This window comes from Malus domestica, chromosome 10 (genome assembly GCF_042453785.1).
Source record: "Malus domestica chromosome 10, GDT2T_hap1".
Lineage (NCBI taxonomy): Eukaryota > Viridiplantae > Streptophyta > Magnoliopsida > Rosales > Rosaceae > Malus > Malus domestica.
In genome coordinates, this window is record NC_091670.1 from 30,376,638 (window position 1) to 30,396,790 (window position 20,153).

The 20,153-nt window shown below is 35.0% G+C and overlaps 1 protein-coding gene across 1 annotated transcript; it reads right to left on the minus strand.

The window, feature by feature from the left end:
* Nucleotides 1–9,555: 9,555 nt before the first annotated feature.
* Nucleotides 9,556–10,020, minus strand: LOC139188674 (uncharacterized). The gene has a single exon (XM_070806336.1). The coding sequence runs from the start codon at nucleotides 10,018–10,020 to the stop codon at nucleotides 9,556–9,558; it is 465 nt and encodes a 154-aa protein (XP_070662437.1).
* Nucleotides 10,021–20,153: the final 10,133 nt, after the last annotated feature.

Sequence of the window (20,153 nt, forward strand, 5' to 3'; positions counted from 1 at the left end):
GGCAAAAATGCCCAACCTTTACTCACATTCGTGCTCTGTGGCACCACTCTCTGAATCTCGAGAGCCAGACTCCCAACAGGATTACGTGCTCAAAAATCAAGGAGGCACCACCCTCCGAATCTCGAGGACTTCCAACAAGATTACTTTCTAAAAATCGAAGAGACATTGCTCTCCGAATCTCGAGAGCCAAACTCCCAGCAGGATTACGTGCTTAAAAATCAAAGAGGCACCGCCCTCCGAATCTCGAGAGCCAGACTCCCAACAAGATTACTTTCTCAAAAATTGAAAAGACACTACTATCCGAATCTCAAGAGTCAGACTCCCAACATGATTGCTTTCTCAAAAATCAAAGAAGCACCGTTCTTTGAATCTCGAGAGCCAGATCCCCGATAGGATTGCTTGTTCGAAAATCGAAGAGGCATCGCTCTCCGAACTTCGAGAGCCAAATTTCCTTGGATAAAGCTTATCTGCAATTTTCACACGCAACATCAACTTTCCAGATACCACAGACCATTTTTTCAAAGTGCTCTGACAAAGTTAAAACAGCAACTCCCACTACATTGCTATGACCAATGAGGGTAAAGGAATAGTATTACTACTTGTTGTTTGGGAGACTCCTATATATGTCGACCTCCATCCTCCACAGCCAGGCAGACCTGCAAATAAAAAAAATGCTTAACTTTTCTTCACATCCTAGAGGGCACTCTCAGCAAAGTCTCTCGAAATACTCAGCTTCTTTTCCTCCCGATACTACCTCTGCAAACAAGCCATACCAGAGCAAGAGTATCTCATATCATTAGGGTTAAAAGCAAGAGTATCCCATATCATGCTTTTTCCCTATCTTTTCCTTTGGCCTTGTTCTTACCTGCAAGACAAGGAGAAAAAGAGCAATCAGTCAGCACTTGGAATCAAGCTTCCAGTCAGGAACTGACTGCCTGGAACCCCTTGCCTGATTACTTATCTGGCATTGCTCTCGAGTACTCATCTTCAACATCTTATTCTTCCAAAGAAGATACCACATATGCCTGAAGAACAGATAGGGCAAGTGAGAAGGATACAAGGAAGCATGTGGAGACAAGCGTAACAGAACACATGCCGATACATCCACTACTTTGTCAACATCAAAAGTATCCCATATCATCAGGGTCGAATGTACTCTAGATTTGATGGACTTGTTTTGACCCTCAAATTCTTGAGTCGGCTTTATACTCTGGAGGAAACCAGAAAACCCTCCAGCCCAATTCAAGAATAAGCCTGTGGAAAGTTACTTCTTCAAAAGCAAAAAGTATCTTATATCATTTCTTCTCTATTTACTTCTCCTTATCCTTGTTGCTGTTTATGACACAAGGAGAAGGAGAACAATCAACCGGAAGCTGAAGTCGAACCTCCAATCCAGGTTGCTTGCTTGGAAGTCTGATTGCTACTTTGTCTGTTACCTCCTTCGGCAAATCTCCTAGCTTGGCGACTTGGGGGACTCCTACTATAGGGTTTGTATCGCACTTGACCAAGCCTGAAACTATAAGTAAGCTTCAAGTGAAATTGATACATTACCTTGTGCATCTTCATCGGTTAAAGATACCACCCCTGGATGGAGGAAAAGTACTTCCAGAAAAGATGCCATATCTACATATGAGACAGATAAGGCAAGTGACAATGATACCACACTTCGGTACTTAGAAGTTTTGTGATTACTCAATGGCTTAGACTTTGCAAGTCCCCAACCAAGGAGCTTCCCTCACTCGGGAACTTAGGGGAGCACTGTTTGTATCATACTTGACCAATCCCGAAACTACTGAGCACCGGTCAACGTTATACCGTCAAGGACCCAGAAGAGTTTCCCTCCAACCAGGAGGCCAATCACAACGTGACACATGTCGACATCAGAAACCAATCATAGCGCGACACGTGTCAACATCAGAAGTCAATCACAACACGACACATATCAATGTCAGAATGAAACTAGAAACTCTCTTCTATAAATAGAGATCATTCTCTCACAATATTTCCGAATGTCATTTGTACTAAATCATTCACTTGTACTCACTAAAAGAGAGCTTAAACCTATGTACTTGTGTAAACCCTTCAAAATTAATGAAAACTCCTCTACTCCGTGGACGTAACCAATCTGGGTGAACCACATACATCTTGTGTTTGCTTCCCTATCTCTATCCATTTACATACTTATCCATACTAGTGACCGGAGCAATCTAGCGAATGTCACAAACTTAACACTTTCTGTTGTACCAAAGTCCTTACTGATTTTGTGCATCAACACAAGCATTACTTAAATATTATACATCTCGCGTTTTTAGACGCAAATGTGTATTAATTAAGTTTATATAATCTAATTTTTCAACCAATTCTTTTCCAATTGGTAAAATAGCTAACAAATTCATTCAATTTTTCTTATGACATAATACCAAACCATTGGTCCATTACCATAATATAGAAAAAAATCTCAATAACTCAAAAAGAAAAACTATAAAAATGATACATTTTCTCTTCGATTACATTATCAATTTGCAGTCAAAAGTCTAAGATTGAGAGTTTGAGAGTTTTGTCTATTTAAGAAGGCAACCGATTAGAATAAACAATGGTGTTTATTTGGTGTTTGTTTTGGGAATGCGACAAAAATCAAAAGGTTTAGCCGATTAGGGTTCGGTGTCTAGAAGTCTGGGAAGTGCAATAGAAAGATTACACAAGTTTGTTTTTCAAGTCAATAAGAATAGATTTGAATCGCTTAATGTTTCACCTTTCAACTTTCAATTAATTATAGGCTTATTAATTGAACACTACTACAAAATGGCACATCAGTGGCGGTGAAAAACCGACAAGAAACACCCATTAATGTCGGATTTTTGATAAAAATCTGACATTAAATCGTGCAATGTCGCATAGAAAAACCGACACCAATACTACCATCAAAAAAGGGTAATGACGTCGCTTAAACCCCTTAATCCGCCACCAAGAAGCAAAGTAATCTAAAATATAAATGAACAACAGCGTCGCTTAAAAACGAGATAGGCTCTTACGTCGCTTTTAAGCGACATGAAAATCTGATATGATGGCGGTCAAAACTGACATTAAGTAACAAACAAACAATAAAAAAGTCACACTTACTGTCGGTCCAAACTGACATCATGTGACATCACGTAAGTTAAATAAATAAAATAATCGATCTATTGTCGGTTGTAACAGACATTACCTAACATCTCCATAAATAAAACAATTACGCTGCTGTCGTCCATAAAATCAACAAAACTTCACTTCTTTTGAGGCTAGCTCTTTATACAAACTTAAGAACTGCAGGTTTTGTAAAATTGAGAAGAAAGTTGTTTCACATCAATTTGCATACCCAGAAAAGCTTGGGTTGCATATTTTTATAACCAAATATACAGATTACATTCAGGGTTTGAAAACCCAATTTACATGGTAGGTTTGAAATTCAAATATACAAACAGAAAGCTTAAAGACGTTGACAAAGTCCTAAGCCTATCCAACTCCAAAGAGATAAGAGTTTGAAATAAAAAACAACACTTCAAACTAAGTAAAACAAACAGACTAACGACTTGGTCTAACACTCTTCACTTCTTTTTCATTTTCTTCTTAAACAACCAAAAAAATCACCAAAATATTCACTAACATCTGGATCATCATCGCATCTGAACCATACAAATCCCACTTCCTGGTGGTGTTGCCCAGATCCTCAAGGTCAAAGCAGACGCTATTGTCTCCGTACTTGGCCACCACAGCACCACACCTAAACCACCACAGACCACACTAGTAATATTACTCAACACACCCATCACAATGCATACAAGAACAAGAGACAACAAGCATTTACACACCCATCACAATGCATATAAGAACAAGAGACAACAAGCATTTACTATTTTCAAATATCCATTTAGTACCTGATGTTTTTGGTTATGATGCTCTGGCGAGTGGGGTTCACAACGAGCTTTGTTCCGGTGAGGGAGCTTCCTCCGAGGCCGTTAATGGTGGCATGTTGAACTTTTTGAGCTGCTGAAAGATGGCGAACTGAAACTGGTAACACTGGAAGTTTTTCAGCTGCTGAAAGATGACGCTCCATACACAGGGGGGAGAAGAACCCTCTGGGGAATATTGCCCTTCCGGCCACTACCCATTTCAAGAAGAATAAATTTTGTAAAAAAATTACGTCAACACAGGTTTTCGAAAAGGGTTCAGAGATGAGAAATAAGGACTGTATTGTTACCCTAATATATTGAGCTTTATTGTTTCTTTTCAACACACTGACTGAAATGCACTTGGCGTCGAAATATTTGGACTTAGCGTCGGTTAAAACCGACACTAAGTCAAGTAGTCTGACACACTTACTGAAAGGCAAGTGGCGTCGAAATAAGGGAAAAACTGCGTCGGTTAAAACCGACGTAAGCCTAACAAACTTAGGAAAGTGGCGTCGAAATAAGAAAATGTTGCATCAGATCAAACCGACTCGAGCCTGAAAAACATACAGTCATCGCAGGTTGCGTGGAAATAAGAAAACGTTATGTCAGTTCAAACCGACGTGAGCCTGACAAACATGCAAGTGGTGTTGAAACAAGCGGGAAAATTCCCGCCTAAAAAAATTAAAGTTTAACCCAAAATTTAAAAATAAGCATTTATGTTATCTGATATAATATTTTAATAAATAAAATTTAATTTATACATAATACTTAATAAAAAAACATAAATATAATTTTATGATAAGATATCGTCACACACAAATTGAAACATAGTCTAATTAATACATAAAATAATTAATATATTTCTTCCCTGTCATCATCTGTTAGCTCGTCGTCGGCATTTGCATGATTAACGAACTCGACAGGCAACGGTAATGATTCAAGAAAATGAATTTCTTCCACGCCAACCCTTGTATGGAAATTTTCATTGTTGATTTAACAATACTAAAATAATTATATATATTAATTTAACAATTTTATACCCCTAAAAACTATAATAATTATATATATATATATTAAATTAAATTTTAAAAATTGGTGACCATTGGATCGGCTCAAATATACATATCATTCAATTTCTTAAGTGTTATACGTAAAAAATAAATAAATTTAAATCTACTTAATAAATATATATGCCATTGAACTTGATGGGATACTAATTATACGAAACTAATTTCAACCATCCAACCGTCAAACTTGTTTGTATATGCTTCAAGATCGCATACATACAAACATTCAAAGATCAAGTAACGGGACAAAACTTTTCGACGGTTATAAATGAAAAATTACGATTTAACCGTTATTTTAACTCTAATTTTGATGATTTTTTACAGCTACACTCCTTGGCTCTATATCAATACAATGAATGAATTTGATCTTCAATTTAAAATATTACACTAGTGGATACCACAAAATCTTATGTTGTACTTAATAAAAGTATAAATGAACTCTAAGTATTAGTGAATCTATCGTTTTGATAGGATACGCATTCTACAAAACTAATTTCAATGATCCAACCGTCAAATTTGTTTATATATACTTCGAGATCGCATACGCCAAAAATCGCAAAAAACAAACATTCAGAGATCAAGTAACAGGATAAAACTTTTCGACGATTATAAACGAAAAATTACAATTTAACAGTTATTTTAACTCTGATTTTGATGATTTTTTATAACTACACTCCTTGACCCTATATGAATACAATGAATGAATTCGATCTTCAATTTAAAATATTTACACTAGTGGATACCACTTAGAGTTCATTTATACTTTCATTAAGTACATAGGATTTTGTGGTATCCACTAGTGTAAATATTTTAAATTGAAGATCGAATTCATTCATTGTATTCATATAGGGTCAAGGAGTATAGCTGTAAAAAATCATCAAAATCAGAGTTAAAATAACCGTTAAATCATGATTTTTCGTTTTAACCATCGAAAAGTTTTGTCCCATTACTTGATCTCTGAATGTTTGTTTTTTGTGATTTTTGGCATATGCGATCTCGAAGCATATACAAACAAGTTTGACAATTGGATCATTGAAATTAGTTTCGTAGGATGCGTATCTCATCAAAACGATAGATTCACTAACACTTGGAGTTTATTTATACTTTAAGTAAGTAGAACATAAGATTTTGTGGTATCCACTAGTATAAATATTTTAAATTGAAGATCGAGTGCATTCATTATATTCATATAGGGTCAAGGATTGTAGCTATAAAAAATCATCAAAATCGGAGTTAAAAGAACCGTTAAATCGTGATTTTTCGTTTATAACCGTCGAAAAGTTTTGTCCCATTACTTGATCTCTGAATGTTTGTTTTTTGCGATTTTTGGCGTATGTGATCTCAAATCATATACAAACAAGTTTGATTGTTGGATCATTGAAATTAGTTTCGTAAGATGCTTATTTCATCAAAATGATAGATTCACTAACACTTTAGAGTTTATTTATACATTCATTAAGTATATCATAAGATTTGTGGTATCCACTAGTGTAAATATTTTAAATTGAAGATCGAATTCATTCATTGTATTCATATAAGGTCAAGGAGTGTAGCTGTAAAAAAATCATCAAAATCGGAGTTAAAATAACCGTTAAATTGTAATTTTTCGTTTATAACTGTCAAAATTTTTGTCCCCGTTATTTGATCTCTGAATGTTTTTTTTTTTGTGATTTTTGGTGTATGCGATCTCGAAGCATATACAAACAAATTTGACGGTTGGATCGTTGAAATTAGTTTAGTATGATATGTATCTCATCAAAACGATAGATTCACTAACACTTAGAGTTTTATTTATACTTTCATCAAGTATAACATAAAATTTGTGGTATCCCCTAGTGTAAATATTTTAAATTGAAGATCAAATTCATTTATTGAATTGATATAGGGTCAAGGAGTGTAACTGTAAAAAATCATCAAAATCGGAGTTAAAATAACCGTTAAATCGTGATTTTTCGTTTATAACCGTCGAAATTAGTTTCGTAGAATTCGTATCCAATCAAGTTCCATGGTGTGTGTATATATATATATTTATTTATTAAGTAGATTTAAATTTATTTATTTTGTATGTATAACACTTAAGCAATTGAATCGTATGTATATTTAAGCCAATCCAATGGTCATCAATTTTTAAAATTTAATTTAATATATATATATATAATTATTATAGTTTTTTGGGGTATAAAATTTAATTTAATATATGTATATATAATTTATGTGGCTTAAAAGCGATACCAGTATTTAAAAAATACTTTATGTCGCTTAAAAGCGACACCAGTGTTTAAAAATTATTAAAATGTATGTTTACGTCGGTTTAAAAGCGACATAAACATTTTATGACGCTTATAAGCGACAGTAAATTCGACGTCACGTTCAGTTAGTGTCGTAACTGTCTTATCCGCCACTATATTAGATTAAAGCGACACCACCTACTGACACTATAACACCCTTTTGTAGTAGTGGAATTGCCTTATGAAACTGCCACTTAATCTCAATTTACCCATTAAAATTGGTTTTGTCTCATTTCGCCCCCTGAAACTGATATTTTCAACTATTTTGATCTCACTTCACCCATTCCGTTAAAAAAGGCTAAATGCTGAAGTATTTTATGATAATTTAAGGTTTAAACACAAATGGTTAATAAAATATGAGATCCTGCTTAGTAATTATTTGCAAGTCATTGACCAAAGAGACAATTTCTGAAACATGGAACTGAGGACTCTAATTTTATCGTTTTGCCATTTCTCGAGCTCGTGATGACGTGGCAATTGGTAGATGTGGGGCCTTCAGGTCTGGGGAAACAGTGCCATTCGTGCGGTGTGTCAACATCAGAATTACAGAAGTAGATTCGATTAGCGGATTTCTTATTCACCACCTGCACTGCAATCTTGAGAATATTAAGGCCATCTCTAACCGAAGGGTCCAGAGGGCCAGAGGGCCGAAAATAGCCCTAAAACTGTCTCCAACCGAGGGCTAGGCCAAAGGGCTTTGGAATCTGGGAGGGCCCCACGGGATCAGGGAGGGCTGGCTATTTTTTTTTAATGTTTTCCTATTGTTGTCGGTTATAACCGACAGCATTAAAGAAGAATTTTTTAATATTATCTGTTATAACCGACAGTAATAGTTATTCAAAAGAAAAAAAATTATTTTTAATTAACCGACACTAATAGTTTGAATTTTTTTAATATAACGGCTAGTAGCCGTTGTATTAACTTTTTTTTTTTTTTATGAATTTAAACTTCTTTTTTTCCCCCTTTTTTTCCCTTTTTTTTTCCTTTTCATATGAATCAAATTTTGTTTCATATTTTGTTTCAATTCTATTTTACAAAATTTGTTTCAATTTTTTTTTTAAATTCTATTTTTTTTTCCTATAACTTCTATTTTACAAAATTTGTTTCATATTTTTTTTTCCTATAACTTCTATTTTACAAAATTTGTTTCATATTTTTTTTTAAATTCCACTTTTTTCCTATAACTTTTATTTCACAAAATTTGTTTCAATTTTTTTTTGAAATTCTATTTTTTTCCTATAACTTCTATTTTACAAAATTTGATTCATATTTTTTTTCATATAACTTCTATTTTACAAAATTTGTTTCATATTTTTTTAAATTCCATTTTTTTCCTATAACTTCTATTTCACAAAATTTGTTTCATATTTTTTTTCAATTCTATTTTTTTCCTATAACTTCCTAGGCCATTTATACAACATTAAATTAAATTAAGTAACATGAAACAACATTAAACAATATGAAACAACATTAAATAACATTAACCAACATACAAATTATACAACATAAAAAAACATTTAACAACATGAAACTTAAACAACATTTTTAAAAACATTTAACAACATAAAACTTAAAAGCCTACTCCATGCTTCTTTTGGCCCTAATATGTGCAACAAGATCCTGTTGTAGGTACTTATTTGTGGCACGAGAACGTATCATTCTATAGCGCCTCATATACTCATTTATAGAGATACTACCAGTTCTTGGATTGAAAGGCAAATTAGGCCCATCATATATTTTTGCTAGAGCCCTTCTTGACCTATTTGGATCTTCTTGGTCATCATCGGACTCTCCATCAATATACCCATCTCGCTCATCCTCCACTATCATATTGTGTAATATGATGCAAGACATCATGATGGAGTTCAAATTTTCTCGACTCCACCCTCTTGCCGGTTCGCTGATAATCTTCCACCGTGCTTGTAGAATACCGAAAGCTCTCTCAACATCTTTCCGGTATGCCTCTTGGTGTAAGGTAAACAACTTTTCTGCATCATTCCTAGGTTTTGGAATTGCTTGGACAAGTGTTGCCCACTTTGGATAGATGTCATCTGCCAAGTAATACCCCATATTGTATTCACGACCGTTGATGTAGTAGTCAAGTTGAGGTGCTTTACCTTCCGTCAAGTTATTGAAGAGGGGTGAACGCCCAAGAACTGTAATGTCATTTTGGGATCCAGGGACTCCAAAGAAAGCATGCCAGATCCATGTGTCATATGAGGCAACTGCCTTTAACACAATAGTTGGCTTTCTCGACCTTCCGCTAAAGCCTCATTGCCATCCAGTGGGAAAGTTCTTCCAATCCCAATGCATGCAGTCTAATGACCCTATCATGCCCGGAAACCCACGGTCTTCAGCTTTGTGAAAGAGCCGATTTAGATCTTCTTGATTTGGCTCTCGGAGGTACTCGTCTTTGTAAACCTGAACAATTGTGTTACAAAATTCTTCAAGAGTATTAAGGCATGTAGACTCAGACATACCATGGGTTTCATCTATCGAATCAGCTGAGGAGCCATATGCCATCATTCGGAGTGCAACAGTAGCCTTCTGATGAGGTGAGAAACCAGGGAGGCCTGCTCTGTCCCGCTTCTGTCGAAAGTATGGATTGACCTGCTGGACATCACGAAGTAAACGCTCGAAGACATGACGCCTCATCCGAAAGCGATGTCTGAAATCCTCTTCTGTGTACACCGAGTTGGGGTTGAAATAGTTGTTCATCAGATTGGCATGCGCCATTGCTCTGTTTCGTGGTTTGTAAGAGCGACCAGCAACAGAGCCACCTCATTGAGGTTGTTCCTCAGTTGGCTGACACACCATGGCCGTAGCCATGTTTTATTTGTTGCGCCTTACTTGAACTTCTTCATCAGACTCCTCATCTTCTCATCTCATTTGCGCCCATTTTGCTTCCAATTTGGAATTGGATGAGGACCCTCAATTGGAATTGGATGAAGATCCAAAGTTGGAATTCATTGCAAACTTGAATTGAAAGAGATTGAATTGCAAGAGATTGAATTGAAATAGATTGAATTTAAAATTGTGTGAATTATAGCCCAATATCCACCCTAATTATAGCCCAATATTGGAATTGGATGAAGATCCACCCTATTTATAGCCCAATATTGGAATTGGATGAAGATCCAAAGTTGGAATTCATTGCAAACTTAAATTGAAAGAGATTGAATTCAAGAGATTGAATTGAAATAGATTGAATTTAAAGTTGTGTGAATTATAGCCCAATATCCACCCTATTTATAGCAAAAAAAAAATTCAAATCCAACGGCTAGCTGACGTCAGCATGATGTCACTTAGCCGTTAGATTTGAATTTAAATTGTAGTTTTTAAATAATAAATTATGTTTGGCCCTATGGCCCTTTGGCCCTCGGTTGGAGACGGTTTTTTGTGACAGGGCTAAAACGAGCCCTCTGGCCCTTTGGCCCTCAGTTGGAGACGGAGGCCAATATGGCCCTGTACTGTTCATTAAAATATTAATATCTTGGGGAATCTTGGAGGGCCAGAGGGCTAAAACGAGCCCTCTGGCCAGCCCTCGGTTAGAGATGGTCTAACATGTTGTCTCCTCATCCTTTGTCATCTTCATATTTTCTTTTTCTTAAATTCAATTTAACAATTTTCGTTTATAAAAGTTTTTATTTCAGTTAATCCTTTATGTTTTATCAACTCATCAATTTGGTTTTTCATGTTTTTTTTTAGAACAAACAATATTATCTACACTAAAGGGAGGGGTGAGCTTAGCCTCATAATGGGCTAGCAATAATGTGATTCAAATTCGTATTTGGCAAGAATCAAACCTAAGACCTCTCACTTATAAGTAAAGAGGAATATCACTGGACCGTAGTACTAAGTAGATGGTCTTTTATTTAAATTCATCATATTTGTTTTTTTTTTTTTTTGAACAAGCGATATTATATATACTACGGAGGTGGGTGACTAGGCTAAGCCTCACAATTGGCTAGTAATAATGTGGTTCAAATTCGTCTTTGGTGAGAATCGAACGTAAGACATCTCACTTACAAGTGAAGATAAATATCACTAGACTATACACCATAGTATTAAGTGGCTCATCATATTTGTTCCTTATGTCTAGCTCTACTCATCGATGTTATTTTTGTCACCCAACTTCGTTAAAAATCTAGGAGCATTTAGATATGGGTCCAAAAATTAACATACAATTAGGTTCTGGCCCATTATTACCTTATCTTCGTTTCTATTTTTTTTTTAAACTCATTTTACATTCTTTTCAATACTAGAGATAAATAAAATAAAAAATTAATTTCATGCATTTTTTTATTGTATTTTTGAATTTCTCAAAATTAAAAAATTAGTTTATTTTTAATCTACTTAATATTTTCTAACAAAAAAACTAATATATTAACATAAATCCACCTGCACAGCATACGACAAATACATCAATAGATAATATATTTATAACGAGATATGAAATCTAACTAAAAGATACAAAAACGTAATACTCCTACAAGCAAGATACATTAATCGGTGATACATGTTGATTATAAAAAATATATATATGTCATATAGGTTGATAAATACAATTAACCTATTACATGGGTTGATTATAAAAATTAAATAAATATATATGAATTGGATTTAGAGGTGGAGGAAGAAGAATAAGAAGAAATAACAAAAAGAAATAACAAGGAATAATTAAAGAATCTTTTAGTATGATGAATTGGAACTCATGTGGGATTCACAAAGCTAATCATGTGTTGCCACATGGATTGACACACCTAGACCTGGAATGCTCACTTGGACTCCGAATTGAACTGTGTTGGCCGACACCTGGAAGATGACGAAGCCATAAAGTGTAGTGTAGTGGAAAATGTGAATAAATTTAAATCTAAAAGTGCCTAAATATAAGAGTGCACCGTGAGTGGGAATGAACCCATTTCACATGTAATAACAGAGCATAAGTAAAGTACAGTAAGGTAAAGTAAGAGTTATACCATCAAAAGTAGCCACCTATACTGAGATTTGCCAAGAATCCTCGTCGATACAAAAGTTCAGCTGCTAAAACCTGGAGGGGCGAAAAATAAGGGTGAGTGGGCCTAAAAATAAAGTTTTATAAAAACCTTTCTGAAAACATTGTAACCCCTCACCATAAAACAAGTATAGTTTCCAGAATATACTTAATACATATAGTATAAAAATACTTACCGTAGCTTGCAAAATCTCAAGAATTCATTACGGCACAATATCTTGAAACTAAGGGCAGGACATCCAAAATCACAAAATCTCAACAGTAATATATGTAAAATCAGGTGCTCATCAATCTATGCTAGCACACGAGTAGGAGTCGCCTAATGTGACCTGTACGACTGAACTGATGCTCATCAATCTATGCTAGGACACGAGTCGAAGTCGCCTAATGCGACCTGTACGATAGGACTGAGTGTAATCATAATCTACGCTCTAGTGTTACAATCACGTAAAGACTGGGGCTATTCGCTGTCACCTACGAGTCGGAGTTGCCTAATGCAACCTGTATGATAGGACTGGCACTTACTTAGATCCAAGGCGAGCGTGTGGTGTAGAGGTGAACAAACACGTGAAAGACTAGCCCTGGCCTTGGGCGAGTACTAACACCGGGGTGCAAGAATGATGAGCATACTACATAAATATAAGCATGCCATAACAATTCAATAATTCTAGTCAACATACTAACATTCATAGTTGTAGATATAATTATGGCATCAAAGATTATAAGCATACATGTGCATCCCGTAAGATGTAGCATATTTCATAAATTCCATCATTTCGCTAATTCTTATAAACTTTAGTCTAAAAAATGTGAATAAATTAAAACCAAAACTAGAACTAATTTAAACTAATTTTCCTCGATCGACTTGGATCCAAGTAGGTGCTAGTCCTGTCATACAGGTTGCATCAGGCAACTCCGACTCGTAGGTGACCATGAATAACGCAGTCTTTACGTGATTGTAGCACTAGAGCGTATATTATAATTACACCTAGTCCTGTCGTATAGGTTGCATTAGGCGACTCCGACTTGTGTGCTAGCATAGATTGATGAGCACTTGATTTTACGTATATTACTATTGAGATTTTGTGATTTTGGATGTCATGCCCATAGTTTCGAGATATTGTGCCATAATGAATTCTTGAGATTGTACAGGTTATGGTAAGTATTTTTATACTATACGTATTAAGTATATTCTGGAAACTATACTTGTTTTACGGCGAAGGGTTACAATGTTTTTAGAAAGGTTTTTATAAAACTTTATTTTCGAGCCCACTCACCTTTGTTTTTCGCCCCTCCAGGTTTTAGCAGCTGAACTTTGTATCGACAAGGATTCTTGACAAATCTCAGTATAGGTGGCTACCTTTGATGGTATAACTCTTACTTTACCTTACTATACTTTACTTATACTCTGTCATCACGTGTGAAACGGGTTCATTCCTGCTCACAGTGCACTCTTATATTTAGGCACTTTTAGGTTTAAATTTATTCACATTTTTCACTACACTACACTTTATGTTACGTCACCTTCGGATGGCGGCCATCATGCCTCGACTCCAGTCGGGGTGTGTCATGGATTACTTAAAATAATTCAGTTTTTAATTAGTTTAAAATGTAAAAAATGTCTTGGCAAAAAAAATGGAAAAAAAGAAGAAGAAAAAGATGGACTCGTGTGGGTAGAGGTCGACAAATTATTATACACTTTTTCTCTTTTGTTGAATCATTTTCCACTGTGAAACTTTTCTTTTTTTTGAACAAACATATTAACTACACTAAGGTGGAGAGGGTGGGCTTAGTCTCATAATGGGCTAGCAATAATGTGGTTCAAATTCGTCTTTGGCGAGGATCGAACCTAAGACCTCTCACTTACAAGTGAGTAGGAATACCACAAGACCGTAGTATTAAGTGGCAAAGCATTTGTTAAAAACATTTCGAAACTTAAAAACATTTGTTAAATTGCCAAAACAATTTTTTAAATTTAAGATTCTTTCTTGATTGGGATTACGACGTGTAAATTTTGTTCTTAAATAGTTTACCATAATGATAAATTCTTATAGACATCAACCAACAATAGTAAACTCTTTTTTCATAACAAACATGTATTAAACATGGCTGATCTTATGCAGCAGAGAAGATGAACACAGTAGAGCATACATAAATGAAGAGAGAAAGCTTAGAGAAGAAGTTATCTTAATTGTATTGATATTTCACTAACTGAACTCAGTACATCAACATTGTAGTATTTATATGTAACTATGGTAGCTTACAAGATAAGCTAACCATTTAACAAACTCTAACTAACTGCCTAATCTTATGACACATGTCAAGAGAGTAACCTTTAGATTGGTTACTCCTTACATCCCCCTTCAAGCTCAGGGACAATAAAATTGAGTCTAAGATTGACACTATGAGTCCAGAACAAAGGCGTGAAGACAATCTTTAATTAATATGTCAGCAAACTGCTCGAGTGAAGTAACAAATTAAACCAACAACACTTGTTTAGCCACCAGTTCTCTCACAAAATGAACATCAATTTCTATATGCTTTGTTCTCTGATGCATGATAGGATTACATGTGAGGGCAATAACAAAGAGATTATCATAATATAGTGTAGGTGTACCAGAAATAGGAACCTGCAGACACTGTAACAATTGTTTAATCCAATCAATCTCAGCAGCAGTTGTAAATAGTGCTCGATACTCTGCTTTAGTAGAAGAACAAGAAACAGTGTTTTGTTTCTTTGAAGACCATGAAATGGGATTTGAGCCAAGAAAAACAGCCAGACCTATAGTAAACCTGTTATCATTGGGATCTTCAGCCTAATCAACATCACTAACACTTGTAAATCCAATCCTCATTTGGTATAATGAAGTCCACAACCTTTAGTAGCTTTGAGATATCTCAGAACCCGCTTAACTGCCACAAAATGAGCTTCTACAGGACACTGCATAAATTGATAAACCTGATGCACAACAATTGCAATATCAGGTCATGTAATTAGGTATTAAAGTGCTCCCACAAGGCTTCTATACAATGTTAGGTTATTGTATGGCTTCCCATCATCCTTCAACAACATATTGTTGGGTAGGCAAGGAGTAGCACACAGCTTGGACATCTCCATTTCAGTTTTACTAAGCAAATCACTAACATATTTATCTTGAGAGAGAAATAATCCATCATTCTTGTGAACAGCTTGAATACCAAGGAAGTAGTGCAAAGGTCCTAGGTCCTTGATATCAAACTCTTGAGTAAGAGCATGAATAATATCTAATATAGCTTGAGATGCACTATTGTGATGATAATATCATCAACATATAAGAAGAGGTCACAACTGAACCATTCACAACTTTAACAAATAGAGAGGAATCACTATATGTGGATTTAAAACCCAAAGATGGCAAGAAACTAGTAAATCTATCATTCCAAGTCCTTGGGGCATACTTGAGACCATATAAAGACTTATGTAATTTGCAAACATAATCAATGTGAGTAGAGTCCAGAAAACCAGGAGGTTGAGCCATATAGACTTCCTCTTGTAACACACCATTCAGAAAAACATTTTTCACATCAAGTTGTCTGAGAGTCCAATTAAAGTGAGCAGCCAAAGCAAGTACTAACCTCACAGTGGTTGGCTTAACCACTAGACTAAATGTCTCACCATAGTCTATATCTTCCTCTTGAGTGTACCCTTTTGCAACCAATCGAGCCTTATATCTCCCTATAGAACCATCAACATTATTTTTAATCTTAAACACCCACTTGCAGCCTACAAAGTTTTTGTGAGGAGGAAGAGGTACTAGAGACCAAGTTATTTGATTATGAAGAACACTCAATTCATCTTTCATTACAGCCAACCATATTCGAGATTTTAATGTTGATTTGTAAGTTGCAGGTTCAACCTTAGTAAGATCAACACCACCATGTTCATGGACAGAAGCTAATAAAGAAACCTTTTTAGAAATGCCACTCTTAGATCTAGTCTGCATAGGATGAAGGTTCAATAGTGGTATAGACAAAACCACTTGAAGTTGTTCACCCTGAAATTCAAGAACCACAGAGAGTGAAGGAGAAGATTGATGTGCAGTGCCAGTAATGGGTTCACTCAGAGTTGCAGAGTTATTGTCATTAAGAGATGCAGAACTGTGGGCATTCAGATTTGCAGGGCTAACTTCAGTTGGCATAGGTATAGAATCTAGGCTTGGTGTATAGGATACTGATGGTGATAATGAAATGGGCAAAGAATTAAACTGAGGTGTAACTAGAACATTGTTAAGGTTTAGGGTTAATACAGGTGTAGATATGACACTATAGGCAATGTAGTATTCACTCTTGAGCATTGAGAAACCAAATTGGGATATGAAAATGCACTTGTTGACTTCAAAACAAATATAGCCCTTATATTTTGAAGCATGCACTTTCTAGTTTTAGGTTGCAGTGTGGTATGATTATAAGGTCTAAGCAAAGGATAGCATAAACAACCAAACACTCTAAGATGATGAATCTTAGGAATGGAGTTAAACAAAGCTTCAAATGGCGATTTATTGTCCAATGTTGATGAAGGCATCCTATTGATGAGATAGACTAAGGCTTGAGAAGCAAAAATGACCAAAATGAAGGTGGTAATAAGGCTGTTTGTAATAAAGTGATGAATGTCTCTATAATGTGCCTATGTTTCCTCTCTGCAAGCCCGTTTTGTTTTGAGGTATGTGTCTATGTTTCCTTACAACATGTTCCATGCGTGGAAAGTGTTTTTTTATAGGGTTTACCAAACATGAAAAACTTTTGTTATATATAGAAGTCAATCGCACATGAAAAATTCTTGCTCTTCATATTGATGTCATCTTACTGTGCGTAATATCGTTTTCTTAACAGGAGTCCGATATATATGGACGAACCAAAATAAACGTCACAGGTTGCGAAACCTTCCTTGGCTAACAACCTCCAAAAATCAGTGTCTGGTCATCTTGGCGAACTCTACACCGTGGTCTGCTGTTCTCCTTAATATCGTCGCTATAGCGAAACTGCCAAAGCTAATTATTATTAATAAAAACTTAAATTGCCAAAGCTTAAAATTTCTTTTTATCTTATTGGAATTTACTTGAAACTAAGTACTACTATTCCAAATTCTAGTATTCAATTTATCCTTATGTATCTGCAGTGGTGTTTTGCAAAATGTCATTTCCTTTCCTAAGTTCTCATCATCCCTCTCTATTTCGTCAGCCACATTCTCTCTCAATGGTTACTGCTGGCTAATGTAACGTTAAAAGTATAATGTTAGTTTAAAAGACAAAAACTCAGTGGGGGTTAGAATAAATGTATTATAAAGTTTTTTCTTTTACACAATCGATAATAGATATACCGAACATAAGACCTGGAGTGCTTTGAGAGAGAATAAAAGTTTCGAAACATTTGAAGAAAGGCGGTCTAATGAACGCAAAATATAATGGGGCGCAAATAAAGTACTGACAATGTGGCAAAAAAAAAAAAAGGAGAAAATGTGAGCAATGGCCAATCACCATACAATGCATGGCATGAAATGGAGATGTTTTAAGACAATGTGAGAAAATGTTAGCATCACATGAAATGAAACATGCATGCTTGTGAGTATTTATTTAACTATCCCTAAAAGTTTTAAGACAAAAGTTTAGACAGGTGTGTACGCCATGATGTTCTCTTTTGAAGGTTAGTTGAATTCCTACTATACACATATCTCAAAGAACAATTATTTTATAAATCTTTTATCCATTAGTAAACCTTCTTGTCCATATCCTTCTGCACATTATTTCCATGCTCAAGTGGCCAACAAATACACGATTCAAAGTCATTCCCCCATTGTTTAAAACGTCTGCCAATGGTCCATATGGCTCCATTGCCGAGCACAAAACAACACCCCCCCCCCCCCACCCCCAAAACAAAAAACCCAAACCAAATCACGTCCACAGGTACCATATATACTTAGCAGTTTTCATACAAGAAGTGTTGCTCTCTATATTGCCAATTGAATTTATAAGGAAATCTCAACTTCTGTTTTCAAACTTAAGTTGTTAAGATCAGTCTCTTGCACGTATGTTGATAATTTTGAAGTATAACATAGCTCCCACAATATCTTTGAGGTGGTTTTCAAAATAGGCCATGAAGTTTTAATCTCATTTTACATCCTAGAGTTGAAATGTATCAATTTTATAAATTTTAAGAAAGACATAAATTGATACAATTTCAATATATAATTTATGGTGCAAAATGAGAAAATTCAAACCTCGTGACCTAGTTTGAAAATCCCACCAAACCTGCAGGGTACGAAATGTAGTTAGCCCTTACTTAAACTAGTATAAATTATAACCAACAGTTACATCCTTACTAAAATTTATACCATTTATTAGGATCACAAATTAAATCGATATACAGAACCAAAATGAAAAAAAGGAAGTAGGAAATGAACAATACTTAGCTACTCAAAACGCGTCAAATCCAATTTATAAAACATTGTGCTTATGATCAAAATCTTGGTATTTAGAGGAGGAACTCCTCCTTATCTTTTGAGTAGCTAAGTTAATTTCACTGGAAAGATGGGGGATATATAGTTATATTAAGTTAGGGTGTCATTATTAAGTTAGGGGGTGTAGGACCTAACCGCACGTCTACATGTTTGTAGCTGTGGGTGGCAAAGCAAAAGTGATTATGATTAATATAAGATTAGTTATTTAATATACACTGTATTGCTCAGACAAACCGTGACTCCATAACTTAAACAAATAAATTGAGAGAAAGGACGGAGGGGAAAATCTCCTTTCTCTCTTCCTTATGTTTGTGCTTCCCTGGGCAGCCAGTGTTGCATTCCAATGTCATTCTCTTGTTTCATTCATTGTCGAATATCGTTCATTTCTTTTCTTCTATATCCTTATGCCTCTTGCACGTACGATTTGGATTTTATAGATTATGCCCAATTAATCCAATAACCACATTGGCACAATATTCCACCAAAAATATATGTTTAAGATTTTATAAATTCATCATACTAATTGGATCTGATTAAAAATGTTCTCCCATATGTGCAACTCCGTACTAATTAAACTATTGAAATTATATATACTTGTGTCTCCTATTTCTGTGAATTAAAGGGGCCAGCAGTTCCCTAACCTGGATTGATTACTTAATTAATTCTTATCCAAACTAATTAAATAGCTAGTTAGTGATGTGAGCTTGTCTAATGACCACAGTTTTGTCGGGGGCTAGAGTTAATTAGTTCGAACGTAAACATCCCCTTCACCGCGGTCCAAATTTTACCAATCAATGCCGGCTTTCTTTTTATCGAGGGGTAAATTAAATGAATATAATATTTTAGTTAGGCTTATTTTTTGGAATTTCTCTAGAACTCAATTATATCACTTTCTTCCCCTGTAATTCAATTATTCCATATTTTTTTGTGTAACTCAATTCTTATCCGACACGTGTCACCACAACCTGAAAGGTACATGAGCAAACTTAACATATATTTCATGAACTTAACGGAATTCTGGCAATGTAAAATGAACATTGAGTTCTAAAAGAAAGTGGAACAGAGTAAATTTTTGGAGAAAAAATGAGACTCAAATTAAATTTTAAGAGAATTACAAAAACTAAGCCACATTTGTTCGAAGTATATGATCACTAGTGATGCAGAGATATGCTCTCTTGCAGATAGGTTTAATGCAGGTTATATATAATTGGTAATGTGGCTCTACATGTATTACTACCCAACTACAAAGAACGAAACGAATTCATCAAAAGAATAGAAAGGGGTTTGGTTTGTGGTAGCTCTTTTTGTCGTATAAGGAGGTACAATGGAATCTAATATTGAGACTGAGTGTATACAAATTTA

What these genes read in the sequence shown, in the direction of transcription:
- LOC139188674 (XM_070806336.1), bottom strand. Translation starts at nt 10,020, where the DNA reads ATGGCGCATGCCAATCTGATGAACAACTATTTCAACCCCAACTCGGTG.